The following is a 20545-nucleotide window of genomic DNA, read 5'->3' as shown; positions in this document are numbered from 1 at the left end:
ATCACATATCATACCCTGTGTATGCCAAAAAAAGAACATAGAAGTAAAATGTTAAACTGTCTTTATAGCGAACAATATTTAAATCTGTACAATACGCATATGTAAAATTTGTTTTTTTACTGTTACCTATCTGAAAAAGTCCATCCCCTCCACAGGTGTTGTAAAAATGCATTTCAGCATCCTCTTGCTGTCATTTCCTGCAGCTTGTCCTTTCTTTTTATTCTGTAAGAGATACATCTCTTTACTATTCTAACAGGATTTGGGGACTCTAGGTAACATGGTTATAAAGACAAGATATCCTTTTATGTTACAGAGAAATATGCAAATAAAATAACTGTGCACATCAATTAGAAAAAATTTGTTTTAAAGTGGTTGAGGCATCATCATAGTGTCCTTGGCTTTTGAAGACTGTCATAGCCACAAGTAGGATGCATTGGTACTCTACAGAACAGCTACTATCAGCAATTGCATCATTTTGTAACATGGTTACCTTAAAACTAGGAAGAAAGCAGTTTCTATCTCTTCTTTTTATCTTAAACATGTTAATACACATCTTTGGACACTTATTCTAAAACTGAATATAGTAGAAAAGGAAATGAATAATCACAAAACTGGGTGAATGATTTGCATTATTCAAGAAAAATCAGTATTTCACTAATCATTTACTTCATGAGCATTATTTTCTAATCAAAATATATTGTGTGAGCTCATGCCACCTTACAATTCAAGGTTATTTTCTACAAGCAATTTTTGGTTTTTAACATTTTGCTTATCCACATAACAAGAGACAATCAATATGTTCTAAGGAGTCACGGTCAGTAAATGTACAATCTAATTAATGTAATTATTTAATCAGGAATAAAATATATATTTAGCCATGAAATAATTTTCAGATATCTTAGTTATCAGTTTTAAGTAACATTTCAGTTAATTAACTACATTTTGACATTTCGACTTATCTTCAGCATGACAGATTTTATTTACTCTGGGTTTCTTATTTATTTTAATATTTCATTTATTCTTCTAGTTTTCAGATATTCAGGTACTGTATGTTGGTCATATGGACCTCTTATTCCTCAACTTTAACTCACCCAGAAAACCCATCTCATCTCCCTACAAACTTCATGTCCTCCTTTTATAATTTATTTAGCTTTTAAGATGTAACCCAAACAGTGAGGGCCGCCTGCCCTTCCCATGAGGACACCTGCCCGTGGGAAACATGCTGCTTGTCACACTCTCACAGGAGAAAGAAGCACTTACAAGCCCAGCAGCCACCAGCAGTGTTCCTGGTCAGGGCGAGGCTTCAGGAGTCTCTCCCGTTCGCTCTGGATTTCTAACTGGCTCAGTGTTTGCAGGGCTCGGGTAGGTGACTCTGAAGCCATCTTTTGAATTTTCATGTCCTGTGGGGATTACAGCATTTCACAGCACTTGTCCACCTCCTTCCTCCCGTTTTCTGAGATTTTGTTCTGTTGTCCTCTAGTAAGGAATTTCATGTGTCACCTTCAGCCGGACACTTGCAACTGCTTGTTCTCGGCACTGGGAACAGTACTGCGCCTCTCTGCGCTAACCCCTGCTCACTGTAATGAGACACATCCCTGAGCAAAAGTGTGGGGAGGAACACACAGCTACAGACATAAATGTCAGTGTGTGGAAGGCACCTTGCCTACATGACCAGTTAGGAAAGTAACTGCCATAGCTTCTCCTCTAGGGCCTATTGCTGCCACAGACATGGTTGTTTTTTGTTGTTGTTTTGTTTTGCTTTGCTTTATTATCTTTATAGTGGCAGGTATTAAATCACTCTGATGGAAAAGGCTTCACTCATAATCCAGCCAAAGGAGCAATTGGTTAACTTCCTGAACAGTTTTTCTGTGGTACCAGGGGCCTCACCTTGCCTGTCGCATCAATGTTGTGAGTTGTAAGGAAAGGATTTAGTCCTTAACAAGATTACCAGCTTCCCAATACCTTCTAGAACTATGAATGTTGACCAGCAGGAAGAGATTCCCAGTCATTTCAAGCCTTATTTCCTTGTGTGCTCAAGTCAAAGTGAATGGTAGTTTCACAAAAGAACCCTGACCACTGCCTGGGATGGAAGACAAAAGCGAGGGAAACAAGAGCACGTATGCCTTTGACTAACAGCTGATGGCCGATAGCCCAGGTCTGGATCTGGGATTTTCATTCAGTAACCGGTGACTCCTGGAGCAACACTGTTTCGTAAGTGTGTGTGCACATGAATGTATATGTGTTCGTGTATGTATATATGTACACATAGTTAAGTAATATCTACATATAATTAGCTTACAAACCACTGGGTTTCATACAGCTTACATATATATTAATTTTTGTTAACCCTCTCCAACTCCACTTTTCCTTTAAGCCCCTGTCCCCATCCTTGATTACAGGGCTTTTGTTTGTATGCTTGGCTGTTTCCCAACACTTGAGCTTGGCGGCAGAGTCCCATGTATCCTGGTAACTGCTCTGTCATTGAGCTACAGGGACAATTCTTGTTAATCTTGTTTTTAACACCACACCTCTCCGAGTTGCCCGGCGTGGTCTTGAACTCAGTACGTAGTCTAGGCACCCCAGACTCTCGTGCTCCAGCCTTCTAAGTGGCTCGGTTTACATTTCTTATGCTACAGTGCTGAAATCATGTCACTCACATACTTAATTAGTTCTTGTGTGCAGATGTTCCAGAGTGCCTGCCATGGCACACATGTGGGCAAGGAAAACAATTTTGTGAAGTTGGTTCTCTCCTACCTTTATGCAGGCTCCTGGGGTTGAACTTGGGTCGCTCGGCTTACACAGAAAGCATCTTTACTGGAAAAGCCATCTTGCCAGTTTTTCTTAAGAAGTGATTTGTCTTAGAGTTACTATTGCTGTGATGAAATGCTATGAGTAAAGCAACTTGAGGAGGAAAGGGTTCATTTGGTTATGGTTACACAGAGTTGTTTGTCACTGAAGAAGGTCAGGACAGGTGCTCGAACATGAGGGAACCTGAAGACAGGAGTGAAGAACAAGGGGTGGAGGAGTTCACTGACTATTGAGCTCCTGGATTGGCTGGAATTGCCTTTCAGCCAGCCCCTGTCTCCTAGCCCCCAGCGCCGAGGAAGCCAAAAGATTACTCTCCTACTGAGGACTGGGGATCCTGTCACAGATCCTCACAGTTAGACTGAACTGTAGTGTCAGAACCTTAATTGGGTATTACACTTCTGGGTAACGCCCATTAGGGATTTCCACAGAGATGTCACTGAAAAGGACCGACCCCAGGACCTTGGTTGGTCTACGGACTGAATAAGTGAGGTGGGATGAGCCAACTGTCAGCATTGACTTCTGTCTGCTTCCTGTCCTTGCAAGCTGACTTGCCACTTCGCCTGGCGCTCCAGCACAGGACTTCCTCACCAAGATGGGTCCTTTTATACACTGAACAGAAATGAGTCCTTCCAGAAGAGACCCACTCTGGGTGAGAGGGGCGTTATTCTCAATTACTCTGAGGTGAGCAGAAGGGGAGAAGAGGGAGTGAGCTGAGTCATCTCTGCTTCCCTGTGAGGGATGACATGTGACCAGCCTCCACTGGTGGGTTTTAGTCCTTATAGTGACTTGCCAGGTGCTTTGTCACAGTAATGAGAGGATGAACTAATGTAGTTACTGTCTGAACACTGATGAGTGAGTAAGTAAAACAAACCGGCACGTGCATAGCTTGTCCAGAACACTATTTTACTTCTTGTAGCATCAACCCTTCCAACAGCAGGGCAACCCGCAGCAGCTTGTTCCACTGAAGTAGAGGGGATTAAGGAGAGAGGCGCAGGAGTGGGGGGAGGGTAGTGGATTATGTGTGTGCTGTCAAACCTTTGCATTTAAAGTGAAGGTACCCTCCACTTGGTTGGGATTTGGGACTCTTTCTTACCTTTTTATTGTTATGCTGGTGGAAGCTAGGAGGCATCGGATGATACTTATTTAGGTCCAGTAAGCTTTAACTCTTTACTATTCCCAGTACTAGTCACTGTTTTAATGCTAATCTTTTGTAATCATGGCAGAGTAGCATACTGAGCTCTAAAAGATATCCGTTTATCAGGTGTTCCTTTCAAAATAAGCCCTCTATGTAAGGTGCGAATATGTATTCATAGACTCCCCTTAGGGAGGCTGAATATTTCCCCATAACTTTAAGACAGGAAGAGCCTCTGGGCTCCTGCCAGGGAGGCAGCATTGCTCAGCACGTGGTCACTGGAGGACTCTGTAGAATGAGAGGCAGCTTGTGAAGGCAGTGGGACATGGGAGAAGGCGGAGAGCAAGTGTGCAGGAGTGCAAAAGGACAAAGAATGAGAATGCCTAGGAAAAGGAAGACCATGCAGCCTGGGCTGTCCAGCAGAGGGGGGCAATAGCCCTGGTTTCAGGGGAGAGTCCCTGGGTGGGGGTACTCTCTAGGTGGTGGTAGGGTCAGAAGTGCATACTCACTCCTTCAGCACCCAGGCTAGAGCCAATGCAAAGGTGATCAGCCATACTCATGCTCGCAAGGTACTGACAACCAGGCAGGCCACTGGGAGAACTTCGCTTAGAACTAAGGCATGAGCAAAGGTTAGGGTCCCACCCGCTTTCCTTCTCTCTCCTTTTCTTTCTGGGATTTCCTCTCTGAATTCCCTGTGATGGGCCTTTGTATGTGCAGTCTGTGGTGTGCCCCCGTTTTCTGATGGAGGACCACCTGGCTGGGAGCACCTGTGTGAAGACTTCCTAGACTGTACAAGCATACTAGACACATAGGAAACAAGACAGTACTTGGAGTTGGATTTTAGTGTGCAATCAAATCTTTTTTTCCTGTATTCCATTTGTAGTTGAAAATTCTCTAAAACTGTTTCAAATGTTTCCATCGTTGTGAATTCCACACACAACTGTGATCTCAAGCCACCAGCTGTTTGTCAAGAATTCCACCCTCTGCTCTAAAGGTGACCCTTCTCCAGGAAGCTGATCTCCCAAGCATTCTTTGTTACTCTCATCACAGGTGCAAGGTGCCTTTTACTTCTTCACACTTGGGGGACTTCTTCCTCATTTCTCCCGTCTCTAACCTGCTCTCCCCACGCCCATTCCCAACCCCATGTCGGCACAAGAATCACATCTGGGTTACATGACTTCCATAGGACATTCTGCAGTAGGCTGTATCAAGTCGGTGTGTGCTAGGGACTCACCAGCTCGCAGCATCAGTGGGCACAGCTTTCCCTTTTTCAAGCTCATAGCTCCTCTTACAGGCCTGGCTTCACGAGAAATTGGTTGGCTGATGAACAAACAGTACTCTCTTCTCTAATTCTTATTCTCTCTCTCCTTCATTCCCTTCCTCACTCCCTTCCTCTTTCCTCCCTATTTCCTCTCCTATCTCCTTCCTCTTTTTTCTCTCCATGTTTATTTGCTCTCTAATTCTCCCTCTAGCACTTTTGTCTCCTTGGACACACCTGCTCACCTAGAGTAAATGGGCTGTTTAGTCAATTTACCCCACCATTCAAGACTTACGTTCCTGAATACCCAGGGATCGGAAGCTTGCCTTTGGGTAGTGTTGATTCTCTCTTGATTAGAGTCATTCATTATTCTGCACCCCACGGAGCCTCATCCCACCCTCTCCAGCTCCACTGTGGGACCCTGTGGACACGGTCAATGTGGACACTCCCCGGGAGACCCCCCACAGGCACGCACGCCCTGTCTCCAGCCTCAGCAGCAGGTGCGCCTCTGCAGCGCGGCTTCTGGAACAATCTCCTTTCCCATAGCAAGGCCCGCTTCCTGGCCTTCTCTGAGGGGACCCCTGTCTTAGCAGCCTCATGGCTCTGTTAGCTGTCTGCCGCTCTGTTCTTCCCACCCTCCTTCCCTCTTATCCCCAGCTGGGCACAGTCTGCGCGTTAGTGCAGGGGGCACGGGGGGAGGGGGGTGTCCCTCACCCCTGGGGCTGGACCGTGGTTGCCCAGCTTGCTCCGTTGTGGCCAGCTGAGGCCGAGGCAGCAGTCGCCTGGGAGGCGATGCAGGACACCAGCGTTCTGGGCTGGAGTGGAAGGAGGTGCCTGTACTGACAGGGGAGGAGGGACTCCCCAGGGCCGCGTATTCCAGCCCCCAGCCTCGCTGCGCTGTCTCGTGTTTACTGTGATTTCGCATTCATCTATTCGTATTTTCCTGCTGTTTGGCCGGCGACTTCTTTCTCCTATGAGTTGCACGAGCAGCGCGCGCGGTTGTGTGTGTGTATATATATCAGGTTGGGGTTTTTGAAAGGTTGTGAGTATTTTTCCGAGAAAGGTACATTTCAAGGGACTGCGTCTTTGCAGGAGCAGTTTGGGGGGATTCTCTGGCGAATGTCCTCCAGTGATTAAACGTGAAACTTTTACCGCTTTCCTCTTTCCTTCCAGAGCGCCCGGGCCTCCGCTCTTAGACTAACTGGCTAAAAGGTGACGCCTTCACCCCCTAGAAGAGAGGGGACTAGATAGCGCCAGTTGGTGGGACGGGAGACAGAGCCATTTCTAACCTTTAAAAAGTGAAAAGCCAAACTCATCAGGAGGCATTTTCTCCTGATGGCCCCTCCCCCTTCCACGCCTTGCACCCTCCGCTGAGAGGCAGTGGGCAATTCGGGGAGCTCCTCCGTAGAGCCCCTTCTGCCTGAGCTGGCTGAGTGAAGGAGCCCAGCCTGGTCCTCACCCCCTCCCCATCCCCCACAAACCAAGCCGCTGTGATGTCCTTGCTGTCGCCGCCGCCCCATTCCGCCGCGCACCAGCCCTGGGGGCACGGGCTGTGCTCAGCTGCCCGGTCTCAGCCAAGCTCCGGGCTTCCTGGAGGGTCATGCAAACCCGAGCTATGACTAAGGCACTCACTTGGTAACTCTGCCATATTCCCGATCTTCCCCTCCCTCGCTACCCCTCCCCCTTGAGCCACCCCCGTGTTCCCCTCCACCACCCTTGAGCCCTTCCCCGCCCCCAGACGCCCACCCTTGGGCTCCTTTTCCTGCGAGATCGCAGAGGTGGCGCGCAGCAGCCCGACGAGCCCATGACGGAACCCTGCCTCCGGCTTTCAATGCCTCAGCAGAAGACCCCCAAAGGCTGGCGAGAGGAGGGCTGCGGCTGGACATCCTCCCGGCGACGCTGCTCGGACCTGGTGCTCCTGGTGGATGAGACTGGCGACTGAGCGAGCCCCTGACGCCGCCTTCGCTGTCGCCTGCCCAGCTGCTGCCGTCGATCCGGACCGGCCCCCGCCCTGCGCCTGCTGCCGCTGCCCGGCCCAGAGCGGGTCCCGGCTTCGGGCGCCCCGGGGCTCGCCCCGCGCCTGCCGCCGCCCGCGCGCCTACTGCCCGCCGCGTCCTCCTGACAGCTGCGGCGGCGGCGATGATGCAGAGGAGGAGGGCGCTGCCGGCGGCGGTGCTCATGGTGGCGATCGGCGCCCGGGTGTGATGCGAGCGTCATGGTGGAGATGCTGGCTTCGCGGCGGTGAGAGAGCAAAGGAGGGCGAGAGGCAGCCAAGGGCGGAAGGCAGACCAGTTCCGATCGCTTTCTTCCCTCTCTCGCTTCACCCCACTGTATTTTGCCCGTGGTTTGCGTATTTACAGTCTCTGGACTCCATCCTTTCCCTCCCACCGAAGTCTCCCGTTTCTAGATGGAAGTAGTGGAGATCGGAGCCTCTGGTGTAACGCACAGACATGATCTATGGACGCCGTTTGTTTCACCGTGAGTACCTCTCCAGCGCGCCAGTCCTCCCGGGGTGCTGCCACCTCGCCTCTTGGACCCGTGCGCCTGGAAAAGCCCTGCCAAGCGCTCCAGCCAGACCCCGCAGTCCCTTGGAGTCTGGGGCAGATGTAAACTTTCCGTACTGCAGCATCATACAGCCTGGCGGGGGCGGCGCGCTGAGCGGCGCTGGACCTCAGAGTTGGTCAGGGAAAACCTTCTCTCCATACCATAGGCAGGAGCTGGGGTGGGCCAGAGGAGCGTGGAGTTAAAGAGTGGACACGTGCAGGAGACGCTGGCCCCAGACAGGACGCAAGTGGGAAGAGGGAGGCAGAGGGGATGATTCTTGCTGAGCAAGAGGGAAGAATCCTCCTCGGTGGGGTACAGGGGTTAAAGGGCCTTCCTTTCATTCCCCAGGTAAGCTGGTGTACACAGGAACCCACGGGCTTTGGGAAGAGTGCATGGCAGCCTCTGTCCCCTATAGCGCTAGTTTTGCTTCGGAGTGTGGCCAGCCCTGGGGGTTAGGCGGAGAGGAGTGGAGACAAAGAGGTTCAGAAGTCATTAAAGGCAATGTCAGAAAATGTGTGTTGAGAATGCCACGTTTTGAAGCAAGGGCTGGTGGTTAAACCTGTGCCACCCTTCGCTAAGAGATTTACTTAATCCAGGAGTTCAGCACTGCACAGAATCCATCAAAATAGCAAAAGCTGGGTAAGAAGGCCAAATGAGCACTGAGGTACGCCTGGAGCCTCCGCATGCCTGTGGTGGTGGAGGGGGGTGTAAAATGACAGCAATTTAGGAAAGATCTATCTACACACACGGGGACACGGACACGGACACACACACACACACACACACAGAGAGAGAGAGAGAGAGAGAGAGAGAGAGAGAGAGAGAGAGAGAGAGAGAACCAATCTTTGGGCCCTAAGACTAGATAGATGACCTGGCCAAAGGGTAAAGTAGTGCAATTTAGGATTCCTCAAAACTTAATGTCAAGACCCAGATCTTTTTTTTCCTAAGAATAATCTTTATGCGTAGATACTTAAGCACCTGTGATGTTCTTTAGATAAGATGACTGAATTATTTCTTCACTTCATTTTCCTAAATTAGTTTTAGGTTGAAATGTGCAAAAGAGGATCTTTTATGTAATTGGTCAAAATAAATATTAAAAACGAAACAGAAGAAATGTTAGTTATTACCAAGAGTAGATGTTTGTAACAGTCTTCTAGCTTCAGGTTTTCTGGACATTACTGAGTGAAGAAGTAAACAGAAGTTTACTTTGTAGTGGCATTGCAGGTTTATTGCTCAGGGACGCACCAGAGTCTCTGACCCTGAACTGACTGTGGACGCTTCTAGAAGCCCCCTTTCTCAAAATTGTTGTGTTCTTCTGGATTATACTCAATATAGAAACACAGTTCAAGTTAGAAATGATAAATTTTGTGGCTGGAGAATGTCACAAACAGGGCTAGTTTGTAGTTTCGTTAATTTTTTGAGCCAAACAAGCAAATGTTAAACTAACACAAAAACAGATGAAACCTGCACCAATCCTCTTTGATCTGTTTCCTTTTGCTTTCCCTCTCCACATGTCATGAGCTTTGCTGGACTGTTTATGTACTAAAATCCAAGCTTCTTGGCTCTATGTTGGGCTGGATCATGGGGATTTGGCTCTTTATTTGTTCTTTCTTTTGGTAGTGGCCCTTCTTTTCCTCTGAAGACACCCACACAGCTGTTAGGGAAGGGTCCTTCATTGAGGAGATCTTGAAACCTCACTGCAGTGTGCGGAACATTTTCAGAGCGCAACATTGTCTCAAGCTTTGGAGAGTTTGGGTATCCTCCAATCTAAATGGGAAGTGAGGTCCCTTAGGGGAGTCCCAAGTATTCCTTTGAACATTCTTGAATTAGATTTCCAAAGTTCTGAGTCACCTTTGTAAGGATTTACAATGATAACATTATTCTATTTTGGTAGCATCTTGTCTGCAAACTGTCTTATAGTTTTATAAGATTTGCTCATTTTTGGTGTGAATTCTAAATTTCTGACTATTCTTTCTATTTCAGTTATAGCAAGTTTAATCATCCTCCATTCTTCTGGAGCAACCAAGAAAGGAACAGGTGTGTTTCTTTGGGAAATTTTTTAATGGGGGTGCCTAATTATTTTGCATTTTCCTATTTTACCATATACATTATATTCCAGGATAGCTGCACAGCTTATAGTGCATCTGATTGACTGGCTTTAACTAAAAGACCATTTTAAAATTAATTTACTAATGGATATTATGAGAATATCCTTCCTATTTTGTGTTATAAAATACTGATGATTCTTCTTTTTAAAAAAAATTGTTTTGTTTTACAGAAAAACAAATCACTTCGGAAACTCAGAAGTCGGTGCAGTGTGGAACCTGGACAAAGCATGCAGACGGAGGTGTCTTCACTTCTCCCAACTATCCCAGCAAATATCCCCCTGACCGAGAGTGTGTCTACATCATAGAAGGTACGGGCAGAGGGAAGTCCAGGGCAAGGGAGGGAAGCCAACGCCTGGCTTTCTCCAGGCTTAGAAGAGTCCCAAGTGTGTGACGTGCACAGAGACATTACAAAACCGATTTCGGGGATACCGAACACAAGTGTCTCTCAGTACACAATAACTGTGAATCTGGAATCAGGCTTTTTACTGAAATTATTCGAAATGGCTGTGGGCACACACATGCCTGGTCTGTGAAACAAGGCAAAACTCAGAGGTGGCTTTTGCAGTACCCCAAAACAGTGCAGCTGTGCAGTTGACAGGCCATAGCAAGTTAGGACATTTTGAGAAACTCGTGTTTTTCTAGCCTGTTTGCTAGTGTTTTCTTCAGTGTTAACAAGCAACCAAGAAGCATGGGAAAAGTAAAGGTGGAGCCTAGGCAAGGCCTCTAAACAGTAACTAGAACGGCATTTAGCGCTTTCTGTATCTGCAAGTGACAGGAGAGCCTTTCAGGGCAACCAAGGTTCTAACTTAGTAAGCTTTCTTCTGTTTTCCAACCTAAAGGAGAAACACACTTTACAGAGATTCACCCTTCTGAATAGTTTCCTTCCAACCTTGAGCCATCTCTCTGATACATATGGAGGAAACTTTTAAGATATGTAGCATGTCTCCCAGTGATGAAGGCTACTGTAAGTGTTGGTTTCAAATAATAGAACTTTGTGCACATACCTACAGAATCAGTTATGGGAAAATCGTGACTGCGTAGTGTAGTGTCTACTCAGAAGCCAGGGTCACAACCACAGGGCAGGCCTTGAAAAACATCTCTGCCTTTTGTTGCTCTGATATTTCATTCTTATTTTCACACATAAGTAAGGAATCTCCCTCTTCCTCTAGAATTGCTTTAAAAAGGTTTTATTAAGATTACTCAAAGTACATAAATTTAGATGTTTAAAGAATAAAACAAACCAACTAAAACAGACATCTGGCAGTTTGGATGGCTAGAAAATGAAAGTGTTGAAGTCAGCTATTGTTTTTTATAAAGTTTATATACATATTTATTAATTGTATCATAAAATATCATGAACTTCTGAAGAAGTTACTAAATTTCAAAACATTTTCTCCTAAAAGGCTGTTTTAATTTTGTTAATTATGAAATGGAGGCAAAGAGAGATTAAGTATCTTGCTGAAATTCAGAATACTTGTATTTTAATAGGCAACATTTAAAAATGCTAAATTATTGAAGAAGAAAGTCAGAGTGGGTTATCTAATTTAAAAGAGTAACTCAGAAAAGATTTTCTGAGTTGCCGCCTGCCTGCTGCACTTTCTTGTGTATTGCTTTGCTGCCTGCTGCACTTTCTTGTGTATTGCTTTGCTGCCTGCTGCACTTTCTTGTGTATTGCTTTGCTGCCTGCTGCACTTTCTTGTGTATTGCTTTGCTGCCTGCTGCACTTTCTTGTGTATTGCTTTGCTGCACTTTCTTGTGTATTGCTCTGCTGCACTTTCTTGTGTATTGCTTTGCTGCCTGCTGCACTTTCTTGTGTATTGCTCTGCTGCACTTTCTTGTGTATTGCTTTGCTGCACTTTCTTGCGTATTGCTGCTTTGCTGAGTTTACAAGCATTACTAGTCTTGAATGTGATAGAACTCATATAATATCATTTATTTCTGTATTTATTTCAAAAATAAAGTGAGAAAAGGAGCAGAAACCCCTTTTGCGAACACTTCACTCATTCAAACGGTGCTGTAGCCACTCAGTGATAGACTTGCTGTCAGGCACTGCACACAGCTTACAAAAGACTGGAAATGCTTCTAGAAAAGGTACTGTCAACCAGGCTTGGGGAGTCTGAGCAAATCAGGGGCTTCAAAGTTGGCATAGGATGGCTGAATCAAGAAGATGGAGAACTGTGATATCATCCTCCACTGTTTACGGGTACCCAGGTGTAGCCCTCTTTTCTAGGGAACACCATATACAGAGAGTCGGAAACAGGATACCTAGGACTCCTTCAGAGGTACATAGAGGAACAGGAAGGAGAGTGATGCTCCTAAAAAGAAGATATGCATTCTAGGGGCCAAACCTTTAAAAAGCCATACAGTCATTGTAGGGAGTGGAGTGCCACTGAAAGACTGCAGAGCACGAATGAGGGGGCTTCCATGGGAAAGCAACCCAAGGAAAGAACGCCGGCCAAAGAGCCACTAGATGGCTGAATGCCTGAACTAAATATATTGGCAGGGGCAGCAGAGCCAAGAGGGGAGTGGAGGTGTATTTAGGAGATTTAAATGGGAATATATGGGGTGGGAGATGAGAGAACAGGCTTTAAAAGACACCGATACGCTCAATTTCGCCATTTATATGGGTGTCTACTGGAGAGATAGATATGCAGATTTTTAGTTCTAAGCTGATTCTTCATATTTATGGGATATAAAGACAGAGATTATTCATGAGGGTTTCATATAAATAAAAATATCAGAAGGAGGTATTTAGAACACTGATATTTCACCTCATTAACAATATAGCTGTCTGGGGCTTTCCCTAGAATGTCTGTTTCTTTGGAGATAGAGGTCCAGGCACCACCTGATTTTGAAATCATTCTGTTGGGTTTGAAGGACACTCAGTGCACTGGAGTCACATGAAGAGAGGAAAGCTGGAGGATATTTTTCTGGAATGTAACGTACTGGGGTGGATGAAATGAGGAGACTTCTCTCTCTGTTGTGTCTCAGAAGGAGCCTCCTGAGCAGGAGAATCATGTATTGATGTCAGGTGTGGATGAGGTTCAAGAATCAGTCGGCTTTCAAGGGACAGTTGTTATGACAAGCAAAAAAGTGACAAACACCATATGTGTTTAATGCATGAAGCAATTCAGAGTCTGCTTAGGACTTCAGGATAAGTACAGTGGTTAATACAGTGAAGGGGGGACCCCCCTCCCAGTCAGCAGAGATTGGGGGGAGACAATGCTTGGAGATGCAGGGTTTAGGGGGCACGGTGAACATATTTTGAGGAAAATTACACATAACGGATCTCTAGAAGCAACTGTTTGATCAGTAGAAATAGCTAAATTAAAACTTAGAGAGAATGAAAGCATTTTTTTTTTATTTCTGACACAATGCAAGATGCCTGGATGAAGGTTTGTCCAGGTGAGCAGTTTGAGGGCATACCTGCGAGAGTATGTCTCACTAAGGTGAGACAACCCTTTGAAAGTGAGTGGCACTGTTTCTGGGCCTGGCTCTGCTCTGTAAAATGCAGGAGTCAGTGCATCCCTTTACTGCTCTCTGTTCCTGTGCCTGTGTCTAATTCCTGCTGCCTTGCTGTTCTCCCTCAATGAAGGATAACTTGGAATTGTGAGTTAAATAAACATTTTCTAATTTTGGTTGCTTTGGCCAGGGTATTTTGTAACAACAACAACTAACAAAACTAAGAGGGATAAATAGAGGCCCAGTTGCTTAAGACAAGACAAGGTGCGGTTAAAAACAAAACAAACAAACAAAATCACCACCACCACCAAGCATGAACACTCTCAGTCATGGAAAGCAAGATCTTGTCATGGGTTTCAGATGCTGTTAGCACTCCTACAGATCAGGAAGGTCCACTGCATGCATATTAAGTGAGTGTGCATTGACACTGTATCCCAAGAGTCTCAGGGAGATGGATCGAAATCTAAAGGAACTGTACTTTCAGTTGAACATCAGCTAGGGAAAATAGAATGAAAGAGGCTGTGACTCTAACAAGTTGAAGATGAAGAAACAGTGGGTTTATAGAGCTGGACTCTGCCAGATTCAATTTGCTCACACCATAACCACACATTTGTACATCTATGATAACAACTCTGTGCAGTGTGTTTACTCTTAACAAGTTTTTGTTATTTCCAAAAAATTAGCTCATATAATTTTCTCAAATGGGCTTATGTGTAGTTAATTTCAGCATGCTGAGTGAAGGGAAAATTAATTATCCATGTATAACACGATTCTCCAGGAGCTGCAATAGGCATAGAGCAACATGCCCTGAGTGATGTGTCTGTCCATGCTGGATAGCGTGTAAGCCACAAGAAAAATGAAGATAAGAATGAGTACTTTTTCTTCATGCATTATGGCTATTTCCTGGAAGATGATACAGGTGGACATACATTGATAGAGGACACATTGAATGTTACATAAATTACCACAAGACAGTACTACTGGCTTTTTTTTTTCTTAGCCTTATGTTGTTTGCAGCTAAAAGAAATTCCTAATATGCTAAAGTAGTTTATTTTCTTTTAAAATCTTCCTCTGGCATATGTCCAACCAAGCTCGTAGTGTAGAGCAGTAATGAACTCAAATAATACATTTAGTGCTATGTTTATAAAGAGATAGCATTTCTTACATGATTATCTTTATATTTGTAGAGTCACATGCTGTGTAGAAAACATGATTTCTCGGATAGTTTTAAATTATTTTTTGGGGGGGATTTGAAAATGTTAAGCATTTAATAAAAATTCTCTCAACTCTATCATACCTCCTCTGACTGTTGAACTTTGTAATATATACTAATGTCAGATAAAATGTGGCCTGAGTTATAAATCTTTTCCCCAGTGAATAATGAGTTGGCAATGTTTTTACAGATTACAACTATTTTGGAAAAGAATCTTCAAACATAAGCTGACTTCTTTGCTATTGATTTTTAATTTTAGACTTGGAGAGAAGTAAGTTCATGTTTTATCACAAAAGTCTCCAATTTCTAAGTTTTCATATATCTCAATTCTAGAGAAGTCACCAACATCCAAGCCTGCAGAAATTTAATTTTTCGGTTAGTGGTTGTGATAACCAATAGACACTTAAGGCACAGAGAAGCGTGGATACCAGGCATTTAGGATGGTTGCTGACCACATAGGCAGCAGGATTTGCTGTGCCTGAGTTTTTGGAAGGGTTAGTCCATGGAGAAGGCCAGGTAACAAGGAAGCTCTTCAAGGAAGTAGTGGCTCCTGGCCTGGATATATGTGTACTGATATTTCCACCAATGTTATGTCCATTATGGTGTATTCTGACTGAGTGTAACAGGAATCACAGTTGAGACTGTTTTGGTCATGAAAGGGAAGAGAGTGAAGAACTATTAATTATGTATTAGTATAGTAATTCATAAGGTTGCTAGGCCCATCAGATGCATCTAATTTTCAGAGAACCGTGGAAATATTTTTAAAAGTAAACCAACTTTAATTTAATACAAATAATTTTTAAAAAGTCTTTTATGACATATGTTATGTACAAGTACAAGGGAAATTAAGTAAGTAAGGTTCTTGTCTTTAGTGAGCAGTCTGAGAGAGGAATTTTGCTGAACAAGATTGTCTTAGAGGGTTGGAGATGTAGCTTAGTGGCAGAACATTTCCTTATCTTGTGCCAAGTGCTGGTTTCGATCGCCTGCACAGAAAAACAAAATAAAACAAAAGCAAACCACAGAAATCAAACAAAACTCTCCCTCAGTAAAGAGGGATTAAACTGTAGGTTGTGTAGACACCGAGGAGCGTGGACAGCAGCTGGAGAGGGCCTTGCCGTAGTAAACAAGGCATCTGCCCAGTGCTTGACTTGCTGGTTCTGAAGCAGTGAGATCATGGAAATGGGTGTTCTCAAGGCCTGAATCTGGCAAGTTCATTGTTCTGCAGTTCAGTAAAAGAGAGCACTGCTAAAGTGCAAATAGAGAATGATGAGAGCACATTTTATTTCCGCAATCATTATTCCTGATCCCTTGCATATGCATTTGGATCTAATTAAAAGACAAAGTTGCCACTACCTGAGTGATGGCCATAAACCCGAACAACACAGATTAGGAGAACAGAGAGACCTACAGGCCTGTATTTCCTACCATGAGTTACCAGCATTGCTAGCCTGGTGGCTAGCCTTGTGTCATGGCAGACATCTCACCTCAGCGTCATCAGCTAAGGGCCAGCCCTTAGGTGTTCTTTACTGACCATGCCCTACAACACTAAGCATCCTCTTTCTTTGCATTTATGAAACGTCTGCAGAGTTCTGTGGAACACTAAGCAAATAGGTTCTGATACAGTATCAGGAAATTTGCCTCAGGATTTAAGACTGTTTTCTACAACTAAGCTTTCTTCTATTTGTCACAGCTGCCCCAAGGCAGTGCATTGAACTCTACTTTGATGAAAAGTACTCCATCGAACCATCCTGGGAGTGTAAATTTGATCACATTGAAGTTCGAGATGGACCTTTTGGCTTTTCTCCAATAATTGGACGGTTCTGTGGACAACAGAATCCACCTGTAATAAAATCCAGTGGAAGATTTCTGTGGATTAAATTTTTTGCTGACGGTGAGCTAGAGTCCATGGGATTCTCAGCTCGATATAATTTCACACCTGGTAAGTGGAAGACTCTTATCTATTTTTCCCTTACTTAACCCCTTTTATTTTTCTGTTTTTATAGTATAAAATTATTTTAAGATGTAAAAGTTTTTCAGTGAATCTTTCAATTATGTTTAAAATCCAAATTATAACACCTTTCTTCATGCTTTACAAATTCTGAAAAAAAAAATCCTTAAATCTTGGTTACCTTAAGTAGGCAAAAAAATGAATCAAAAGTCTATGTGGTCATCAAAACCACAATTAATTGAATTGACTTCCATTATACTGAAATGTGTAATTTGAGAGATAGTCTGTAATATGGAGATTAATTTTAGGTAGGGTCTCACTAAGCTTCAAAAGACAATTGTAATATTTAAAGGATGTTAATTAAAATAATTTTTTAAGAACTTGAAAATGAACATTTATTTGTTCTCAAAATTATTATTTATAAGGCAAAGGCATCCTTCTATATAGTAATCTAATTTGTTTTTAGAAATGGAAAATTTGTTAGAGGTCTGAGGAAAGCAAAGGAAAACTGAGCCCTATGGGAGCCAACATCTCAGTGCAAATCAAACCATACTCATCAACTGATATTTGATGAAGTGAAGCTAGATTTTTCTCAAGTTGAAAATCGTTCTGGTACTCAGATGTAGCCTGTGGTAGCTCAGTAACCAATTGGTTTCCCAAAGTGAGGGGAACAGGGACTATTTCTAACAGGAACTCAATGACTGGCTCTTTGGTCTCCCCACCCCCGAAGGGAGGAGCAGTCCTGTTAGGCCACAGAGGAGGGCTTTGCAGCCAGTCCTGAAGATACCTGATAAAACAGGATCAGATGAATGGGGAGGAGGTCCCCCCTATCAGTGGACTTGGAAAGGGGCACGGTGGAGATGAGGGAGGGAGGGAGGGACTGGGAGGGAATGAGGGATCGGGACACGGCTGGGATACAGAGTTAATAAAATGTAACTGATAAAAAAAAAAAAGAAAATTGTTCAAATTACACAGAACACAGAACTTACACAAGGTGACAGGCTCCTCACTTTTATGTGTTATTTTGCTCCAGTTGTAATAGACAAGAAAAAACACAAAACATAGGCAAAATCTTTGAAGTTACTGTATCATGTAATGGAAGTAAAGGGCTGAGGGATAGCTAGGTGGTGGAATATTTGTCTAGTGTGCGTGAGGCTCTGACCTTGGTCCCCAGTTTCACAAAAGAAAATAATTGCATATAGAGAGACAACATACACATAAGGTTTTGTTGAACAAAAACATCAAAGTTTGAAGTTAACCGACACAGGATTTAGAATTAGTTGCATTATGTCATATAGTGTTTGCTAAATAATTCAGATATTAAATGTATCATGTACAGTAGCCTCAGGCAGTATACCATTTCATGATAACACTGTGGGATTGTTTTTATTAATCACTTTTTATAATGCTTGGATGCACATAGAAGCCAAGGCTATTTCATATGTTACAATCAAACTAATTTTACATATTTCAAAAGTATGGTTTATGTTATTTTATTTAGCAGATTACTTGTGCTAGATTTTTAAATGCATGATTTTGAGATATTTTGAATATAACCTATAACTAAAAAGGCTTACATGAGAAAGGGTTTGATAAGTATATTTGCATTTGTATATTTGCATTATTGTTGATTGTAAACATAATGTCTAGGGTTGAATGCGTCCCCTTTTAAATACTGTCACATCAGCCAGAACCTTCACCAACACAGCAATGTCCTCCCCACTGCTAGCTTCTTGTGGCATGACATAAAATATGGTGCTTCTCTATTATCCCAGGTTTTCAGAAGTCATGGTGGAGCCTGAGTATTAGCTACTGTGCAGGATAGTTGGAGCTACATGCTTCATGTGTGATACAATATTTTATCACCATAAACAATCAGTCAGAAGGAACCTTGTGAGCAAAATATCCAAACACTAGAATGACTTAACAATTGGTTCAGGTTTCTGTCCTTGGATAATGGGTAAATTTGGGTAGGTATAAAGGAGAATTTTGAGGTAGCTGAGATAGTAGGACAATAAGAAGGGTATGTATGCTTTTGTGATTTCAGAAGAGGCATCGCCAAAGGCCTAACCAGTGTGGCAAAGCAATCTGCAGCTCATTTCTTAGAGAGTGGTGGCTGGGGAAGCAAAGCCGGTGTTGGAATAGGCAGGAGACAGAACTTTGTGGGTGTTCACATAACATCTCAGTCTAGAGTTCATCAGCCTTAGATGTATTGGTTTAACGTTTACTTGGCAGTTTGATTTCCATGGTGAGCTGAGAAAGCTAAGGACTGAAGAGGTCCCCCAGGTGACTGCATGGTTCTCAGTATACAGTGCTGCATGAATCGTCTTGTCTTCGAGGTGCAGCCAGAGTGTGGAGGAGGGCCAGCTCACCAGCTCTACATCTGCCATCTGGGTCAGCTTGGGGCGGAGTTACCGACCTTAAGGTTACTAAGGTTACTGGTTTTATTTTCTCTTTTTCATACCATTCACCTTACACATAACCCACAGTATTTTATCTTTTGCTACATTATTTTGATAATTATCTTGATATTACATTATCTTGATATTATCAAGACAGAGATAATATCAATGATCTCAGAAGTGTTTATTAGTCAACTAATACATAGTTAAAAGTTTGAATTTTTTGAATGCTTATAAGATCTCAATTGTCCCATAGATCATTTTTAAAAATGAACCAGGTGATGTGTTTTTAAAAAATAAGGTTAATTTCCCTGGGTGTTTTTTTTAAATAATAACATTAATAAAAGAAAAATAAACTTCTTAGTATTTATATTAAAAATAAGGATATTTTGATATTATTTGGAAAACAACATCCTAGATGGTTTCAAAACTATACACTCAGGCTCTGGTCTTTGTATGTGTATTAAATGCATATATATATAACTAAAACTAGTCCTCATGCCACATCACTTTTTTTTAGATTACTTATTTGGGCCAAAGTCACAATGGGAGGCGTTATAGTTATTTATGATGATGGTATTAAACTATATCCAGGAAGAAATAACTGCAGGATGGACAGGAGATTTCTCATATATTTACAATCTAAAATGTGAATACATTTTCCTCTGAATACATTTCAGTCAGGCTTTTCGGGATCACGGAGAACAATGTTCCCTACATGCAGACATACCTGCATGTACAGATTATGATCTGGTGACTGCGTCCAGGGGGACCCTTTGAGTTAACTTTTGAAGCTGAATTCCATTATTGGTACTTTAACATCACTTAGCTAGGGTACTCGGTGTTCATTCACTACAGTGTGGATGAAGGTTTCCAAGTCTGTTTTAGGACTCTCCTTGGCTCATTCTCATATCTTCTCCTTTCTTTCTGGCTTCCTGCTTCCATCTTTCCTTGCTAGCATCCTAATCTGTGTCTTCACTCAGCTCCAAAATTGTTTCTATTTCCTAAGATCTGAGTGTCTGACTTTCTTTTCTAATCGCTCCAAAAATAAAACAAATAGGCTTTTCATCTCCAGCTCCTGCTGGCCCTGGTGTCTGGGCTTTTGAATTCTCGGTGATGTCTGCAAATCATGACCTGGGTCTTGAGGACAACGATGAATCACCTGGGACATCAGGGTAGCATGTACAAGAATTACAGTGAGAATTAGGAAGTAGTCAAGTACTTCAAATTCTAGGGTCTGCAAAGAATAGCAAAAAGACAAAAGAGGGGCCAGAGTGCCCAGTGCCCCTTAGTGCTTCAGAGAGGATGAAAAGGGAGATTCCCCCTGAATTCTGTGTGGTTAGCAGAGGGTAAACAAGTAGATTCTGGGTTATGTGGCTATGGTGTGTGTGGTGGCACACATATTTAATTACAGCACCAAGGAGGCAGAAGCAAGTAGATATCTGAGACTTGGGTGAAGGCCTGGTCTATGCAGCAAATTCCACGACAGTCTGGGCTGCACAGAGAAACACTGTCTCAACAAAACGAAACAAAATGAAATAAAATGAAACACCAGAGCTAAAAATCTAAGACATGAAAAACGTTAAGGACTACATGTTGTAAAATATGATAACATACGGTCAATTCACTAAGAAATGATAGTAGATGTATAAACATACACACTGTTAAAG

The 20545-nt window shown here is 43.3% G+C and overlaps 2 protein-coding genes across 10 annotated transcripts in view; one reads left to right on the top strand and one right to left on the bottom strand.

Moving 5' to 3' along the window:
* Positions 1–1260: 1260 nt before the first annotated feature.
* LOC132652257 (atherin-like) lies at positions 1261–7378 on the bottom strand. Its single transcript, XM_060376968.1, has 2 exons — positions 6945–7378; positions 1261–1400 (listed from the first exon to the last, which is right to left on the bottom strand). The coding sequence occupies exons 1-2, from the start codon at positions 7376–7378 to the stop codon at positions 1394–1396; spliced, it is 441 nt and encodes a 146-aa protein (XP_060232951.1). The 3' UTR covers positions 1261–1393.
* The window catches only part of Neto1 (neuropilin and tolloid like 1), a 125767-nt gene continuing 112037 nt past the window's right edge, over positions 6816–20545 (top strand). For 5 of the 9 annotated variants that reach the window (XM_060376963.1, XM_060376962.1, XM_060376961.1 and 2 more), the window contains exons 1-4: positions 6816–7676; positions 9726–9779; positions 10021–10158; positions 16216–16464. In XM_060376963.1, the coding sequence (XP_060232946.1) occupies positions 7649–7676; positions 9726–9779; positions 10021–10158; positions 16216–16464 (469 nt within the window). In that variant the 5' untranslated portion in view covers positions 6816–7648. Of the gene's footprint in view, positions 7677–9725; positions 9780–10020; positions 10159–16215; positions 16465–18708; positions 18908–20545 lie in introns of those variants that run through there. The other 4 variants (XM_060376967.1, XM_060376966.1, XM_021661731.2 and 1 more) reach the window with 3 other exon arrangements.

The sequence above is a fragment of the Meriones unguiculatus genome, chromosome 2 (genome assembly GCF_030254825.1).
Source record: "Meriones unguiculatus strain TT.TT164.6M chromosome 2, Bangor_MerUng_6.1, whole genome shotgun sequence".
In the NCBI taxonomy this organism is placed as follows: Eukaryota; Metazoa; Chordata; class Mammalia; order Rodentia; family Muridae; genus Meriones; species Meriones unguiculatus.
The sequence above is the reverse complement of the archived record's forward strand: the minus strand, read 5'-3'. Positions and strand labels throughout refer to the sequence as shown.